The following is a 6697-nucleotide window of genomic DNA, read 5'->3' as shown; positions in this document are numbered from 1 at the left end:
TTCCCCGGCCGGCTGCGCCAGGCACGCCCAGCAGCAGCGGGGCCGTGCAGGGACTCAAACTGCAGCCCAGCCCTCCCACAGTGACACTGTCCCCCTGCCCACAGCCCCCACAGCGGCGCCGTCCCCTTGGCCAAGCCCCCACGGTGGCGCTGTCCCTGCAGCTGTCCCCGCATGGCTCCTCCGCTTGCAGCTCCGCATCCTCCCGGGCAGGGCTCCTGTGCAGGACTCTCCTCTCTCTCTCTCTCTCGGTCTCTGTCTTTTCTCTGTCCCCAGCCCGTCCCAGAGGTCCCCAAAAAGGAAGGAGGGTCCCTCCTGCTGTTCCTGTCACGCACAGCCCCCAAACTGAGCCGAGGTTTGAGTTCATTTCACCGCAGCCCCGTGGCTGGGTGGGAGCCTTGGTTTGCCCCAGGCTCCCCATCCACTTGCTTTGCTCCTGCTCCCTTTCTAAAGGTGCTTTTTTTGTTTTATTTCTTCCTTTTTTTTTTAATTAAGTATTTTAGAGCCTTCTTATTTTTTCCTTTAAAAAAAAAAACAAACAACCAACCAAAAAAAAAAATTGTCTTTTGCAAAACTTGTGTCCAGGCCTTGTTATTGCTGGAAACCTTGGGGGAAATTGTGATTTGATTTACACAAATGAATGGGATGAAAATGAGTCTTGACCTTCTCTTTTTTATTTATTTTCCTCTTTTTTGGGGTTTTATCTGATACTAAATAATAACAAGCTATTAGTGAGGTGCCCTCTGGTCTTTAAGCTGGAAGGAATTTATTTTCTGTTCTCTGTTTTATGTTCACTTAGTATTGCTTGAGTTTGGTGTGTGCAAGTGCTTGGGAATTCCATAAGATTCCAAAGGAAAAGTCAATTTTCACAGCCCATCACCAGGAAAATTATGGTTACAATCCCACTCTTATTTTTCCTGTATTTTTACTTCATTTTGGCTGATATGGATATTTAAGATTAGCAGATAAGGACAAATTTAAACACTGCTCTGAACCTTTGGGCCACTCTGTCTTATTTTATTTCCTGCATGACCTTGGAGAAGGGACTTGATCCCTGATAGGCAATGGTGATGAAAATCCAATTTCCATTTCCTAGTGCTCAATTTGTGCCAAACAGCAGAATTTGGGGCATGATGAGCATCACAGCTGATTCTCCTGCCACCCATCACTGAGGACATTTATTAACCCAGACCTCAGCACAGCTGTAGTTTCCAGCTTGTTTCTACTGTGAAAATCTCAAATTATTTCATAGATTATCAGCAATTCTTTCAGCATTGAGCACTGATTGTCTTCATAACCTCGGCCTGCATGTTTTACCCAGGAATTCCTGAGTTAACTCCTGGCAGCTGAGCTGTAATTTGTATTTTGCCTTCAGAGTCAAGTGACCTGGTCCAGGCTTGCAGAGGTTTGTGAGCCCCTTGACCAAAAGAGATTAAAAATAAAGTTAAATCCGCAATTTCCAATAATCTATTTACAATTTACTGGACATCCGCATGCTCTTAGAGCCTTGAGAAGATACATTCAAATCCAAATTTGGCTTCTGTTCCAAGCCATTGCATTTAGTTCTCAGGAATTCCTCCAAGTCGTTTGCTCCCACCTGCATGAATTTTGGAATAATGTTCCAAAAAAAACCAACAAAAAAACTGGGAGGAAAACCACCAATGTGTTAAAAGCTGAATAACAGCACCTGCACGTGAATGTTTCCGCTGAGATCAAGGCCAAGCTGTGCCAGGCGTTGAGCAAAAACATCCTGAGGGTTCATCTCCTCCCCAAAGTTTACAAACACAACGACAAATCCCTGGGCTTTATTGATAAACTGGCCCCGAGTGGGAAAACAAACAGCAGCAGTTTGTTTGCTCCACAGAAAGCTCCAGCTGGAAGGGAAGGCGCCTCGTTCCCCTGGCACCCAGGAACGCTTCCAGCCTCGCAGGGGAGCATCTGAGGGATTCCAGATCAGCAGAGCAGGAAATTCCAGCTTTCCAGGAGCAGGAGTCACCTCCCACGGCCACAGGGAACAATGCAGGGAGCAATTGCTCCCTGGGGGAACTCGGTGACCTCCTGAGCTGGGCCTGGAGCATCTGCCCCTCTCCAAGGAGAGCTGCTGTGCCTGGGCTGCCTCATAAATTAACATTTAGCGCTTCCCAATTTCAAGCAAGGCTGGGGAGAACTGGAAAATTAACAAATTTTTTGTTGGTATTTAATTTTTTTTTATTATTGTTTATTTCTTTCTTTCCTCCTCTGATTTCCACCTGTGAGGAGAGGGGGGGAGTGCAAGCTGGGGAATATTCCCCAGGGAATGTGCCTGGAGCATCCCCGTGCTCCCTGTGCCTGCCCCTCTCCAAGGAGAGCAGCTGTGCCTGGGCTACCTCATAAATTAACATTTAGCGCTTCCCAATTTCAAGCAAGGCTGGGGAGAACTGGAAAATTAACAAATTTTTTGTTGGTATTTAAATTTTTTTTTATTGCTCATTTATTTATTTCCTCCTCCGATTTCCACCTGTGAGGAGAGGGAGTGCAAGCTGTGGGGAGATTCCTTGTCATTCCCAGGTCTCCTTGTGGCCTGAAGGGAGATTTTGAGCATTTCTCAGCACTCAAATGATGCCACCAAGTTCCCTCATCGTTCCTGATGCTCACAGCCTCGGGATTTCCAGCTCTGGTAGAATTGGAATGGATCCTAACAGCCCAATAAAACATTTTAGCTTAAATTCAGGCTCAGCTTTACAGATGCTCAAACTGCAGTGGAATCCCCTTTCTCTGTGCTGGGGATCCTGCTTCAAAATGCTAGAAAAGGAGACAAAAATCAGTAAGTTTAGCTCAAATATAAGAACAACCTGTAATCTACGATCCATTTAAAAGGATATTTGAGTGTGTAACTCACAGGAGCATCCTGTGCAGCACACATGGCAGATCTCACTGGGAAGGGGGAGAAATGCTTCAAAATGCTAGAAAAGGAGATAAAAATCAGCAAGTTTAGCTCAAATATAAGAACAACCTATAATCTACAATATAATTAAAAGGATATTTGAGTGTGTAACTCACAGGAGCGTCCTGTGGAGTGCAGCACACATGGGATGCAGATCTCGCTGGGAAGGGCGCTTGTGCTCTCAGTGGTTTCACTCCCAGTGCAGAGCTCTGGCTGCAGGGGAAATTTGGGTTGTTTTGGGGAATACACAGTATGAGATTCTAAAGCAAACTGAGTCAGGGATGACACAGTGCTGACACCGAGCTGGCTGGCAGGGCTTGGGAGAAGCACAGCCCTGTCCTGGTTACTCACTGCCAGCCATGAACTTGGCCCCAGCTCAGCTCCTGGCTCACTCATCCTGTTCTGCACGTTCTGTGTCACATCTCCCTGAGCACCGAGTGTCCGGCACCACTCCCAGCCCGCCCCGAACCCTCTGAGTCCCTCCTCATCCTCCCCTCCCTGCGATCTGCACAGAGGTGCTCTCTGGGAGAGAGAGACTGGAAGAAGACTCCAGGACACTCGGCAAAACAATAGAAAAAAGAAATAAAAGGAAGAAAAGAAGACAAAGAGCACCAGCACCTCCCATCCAGCCTGATCCAGATTTTATTCTCCGTCACCTCTGAGTCCCTCCTCATCCTCCCCTCCCTGCAATCCGCACAAAGGTGCTCCCTGCACTCCCATCTGACAGAAAGATTGGAAGAAGACTCCAGGACACTCGGCAAAACAATAGGAAAAAAAAAAAAAGGAAAAGGAAGAAAATAAGATAAAGAGCACCAGCACCTCCCATCCAGCCTGACCCAGCTTTATTCTCCATCACCAGAGAGGAAAACGCCCAACCAAAATAAAGTCTGGGCGCTCTCCGGGACGGCTCCAGCCGGGCGAGCCGAGGCTGGGCGGAGGTACCGAGCGTCTGCTCCCGCTTCCCCCGCCCCGTTCCCCTTCCCTGCCCGCCCTGCCCGGCCCCGCTCCTGCCCCGGGGCTCGCGGCTCCGCTCCGAGCATCCCTGTCCGCCCCCGGGGCAGGCACAGCGGGGATGCGGCGGAGCATCCTCGGGGGATGCGGAGGGGGCCGGGCCGGGCCGGGCTGGGCTGGGCTGGGCTGGGACGATAAAAAGCTCCGGGAGCGCCAGCACCGCCTCCCCGCCCGGGCAGCCCCAGCCGGGCGCAGGTGCCAGGAGCGCAGAGCCGGAGCGGGGTGAGGATTTGGGGTTCTCGGGCACCCCCGCGCCGGGATGGGGATGGGGTCTGGTCCCCCCCGCTGCCAAAGCACCTCTGCCCTCAGCACCGGTAGAGTTGGGGCTGTGGTTTGTTTTCCCGTTGGGGAGATTTGGAAACGGCGCTCACGGCAGGGGGACAGGGTTTGTTCTGCTCGTTTCGGTTTTTCGAGGGTTTTCCCCCCACCCTGTCCGGGATTCCCGTGGATGTGCTGGGTGGTCGGGATGAGCACGGCTTTCTGCCCTCCTGACGCTGTCCCTCCGTGTCCAGCAGGATGGTTCCCATCGTCCTGGAGGTGAGCTGCAGCTTTGTCACCTGGCTGTGTCTCTACAGCTGCCTCTGCCGCTGGAACAGGCAGCGCTCCTGCAAGTGGAGCTGTCGCCTGGTGACCCTCGTGCACGGGCTCATTGTCACCTGCCTCTCTGGCTATGTCATGTTCCTGGATGGCCCCTGGCCCCTGACCCACGCAGGTATGTTTGGAATCTCACCCTCACCTGTGCTCACCTGGCACAGGTGGAGGTAGGGGCTGATTTCCTCTCCTCTCACAGCTGTTTAATTTTGTTTAATTCCGCTGCTTCTTTTTCCACCGCTCCTCACTTTTCATCCTTTTGTTATTTTTTTTTTAATTATTATTTTTGGCCCGTCCACGTACAAATTGGAAGTTTCCAGGTTGGCAGCTTGACTTTATTACAGCATCAGGTGTAACAAGGCATGAAGAACAAAGTGCTTTCACATCTTGAAGGGTCAAACAACTCCTGAAATTCAGCTGCAGGGTTTTGCTGGCTGGTTCCTGTCGTTAAATCTCAGACAGTGCTGCTGACAGAGGTCTGGCTTTCCTAAAAGGCTGGAAGGAAAGGGGAAGCAGCAGTGGGGCAGGATGGGATGGGTGTGCTGGGCAGGCTGGGGTGTGAAGGAGAAGCAGAACCAAATATCCATAATTGCTGGCACTTGGATAAGGCTGGAAATTCAGGAGGAGAGAAGCACAATTGTTCTGTATTAGTCTATAAAGCAAGAAAATTAGAAAATCTTAAAATAGAAAAATCCTAAATAAAACCCCAAGCTTATGCACACCCTCCATTCCAGGTTCACCAAACACCCCTCTCCAGATCCACGTGCTGGGCAGGCTGGGGTGTGAAGGGGAAGCAGAACCAAATATTGCTACCTAATAGTGCCACCTAATTCCTGGCACTTGGATAAGGCTGGAAATTCAGGAGGAGAGAAGCACAATCGATCTGTACTGATCTATAAAGCAGGAAAAATAGAAAATCTTAAAATAGAAAAATCCTAAATAAAACCCCAAGCTTATGCACACCTTCCATTCCAGGTTCACCAAACACCCCTCTCCAGATCCACGTGCTGTCCCTGACCTTGGGCTACTTCATCTTTGACCTGGGCTGGTGCCTGTACTTCCAGACCGAGGGGGACCTGATGCTGCTGCACCACACCCTGAGCATCTGCGGCATGATCCTGGTGCTGGGGCTGGGCAAATCCGCCACGGAGGTGAACGCCGTGGTGTTTGTCAGTGAAATCACCAACCCCCTGCTCCAGACCCGCTGGTTCCTCAGGGAAATGGGCTCCTACCACACTCCCCTGGGGAAACTGGTGGATTTCCTCTTCGTGCTGCTCTTCCTGGTGCTGCGCATCGGGGCGGGAGCGTGGATCATGTACGGCATGGTGACGTCCCCAGAACCCAACTGGCTCCTCAAGGCTGGGGGCCTGGCCATGTACGTGGTGTCCTTGGGGTTCATGGTTGAAATCTGTCGCTTTGTGAGGAGGAAATTGTGGAAAAAAGCCCCTTCAGTGGAGCCACGATCCCTTCAGGAGTAGGAGTGCACCTGTGGAAGCTTCTTGGCTGCTCGTTAATGGGTTGTAGAGGATGATCCCCTGGGTTTGGGGCCTGGCTGCTGGAGCTTGTTCCTGTGAAAAGAACTCCTAAAATGACACGGAATTGATTTTCTGCTGCCCCTGGAGGAGATGGATCAGTGCTAGGAACATGGAAAAGCTGAGAGAAGAGGGATTTGAGTGGGAACTGAGGAGCCTGGCACTGGTTCCCTGAGTTCTCCAGCAATGCCAGAGATGATCAGTCTGCAGCCAAAAATTGCACAGTTTATATGTTCTGTCCTCATTTCCAATGCAGAATTATTTAACAGTATAGAGAAAAATATGAAAAAAAAAAAAAAATTCCTGCCAGTGGGACTGGGTAAGGGGCGTGACCGGGCAAAGATTTCCTGAGCCTCACCCGCCTTAATAATCCTGGATCTGGACAATGTGCTTGGCTTAAATACTCGAGTGAAAGACTCTGAACAAGACTGAAGTGCTTGCAGGGGTGTAGTGGAATTGTCCTTTTGAGTGTGAAGTGATGGTACTCAAGGTGAGGCAGTGTTTTACCTCCTTGTTTTTAATGACGCATTTCCTTTACTCCTTTTTTAACACTTCCATTGGGCGCTGATCTCAGAGCAGAGTGATTTCTCTGGGACTGACTCAGGCCCTCACAAACAGGAGTCAGGAATTAGACTTGTGCCAA

At 50.2% G+C, this 6697-nt stretch overlaps 1 protein-coding gene across 1 annotated transcript; it reads left to right on the top strand.

The window, feature by feature from the left end:
• Positions 1-4447: 4447 nt before the first annotated feature.
• LOC136565753 (TLC domain-containing protein 5-like) lies at positions 4448-6192 on the top strand. The gene is made up of 2 exons (XM_066564534.1): positions 4448-4643; positions 5498-6192. Exons 1-2 carry the CDS (start codon positions 4448-4450, stop codon positions 5998-6000), a joined length of 699 nt encoding a protein of 232 aa, XP_066420631.1. The 3' UTR covers positions 6001-6192.
• Positions 6193-6697: the final 505 nt, after the last annotated feature.

This window comes from Molothrus aeneus, chromosome 22, assembly GCF_037042795.1.
Source record: "Molothrus aeneus isolate 106 chromosome 22, BPBGC_Maene_1.0, whole genome shotgun sequence".
Classification (NCBI taxonomy): Eukaryota; Metazoa; Chordata; class Aves; order Passeriformes; family Icteridae; genus Molothrus; species Molothrus aeneus.
This window is presented reverse-complemented; position numbering and strand designations above follow the sequence as displayed.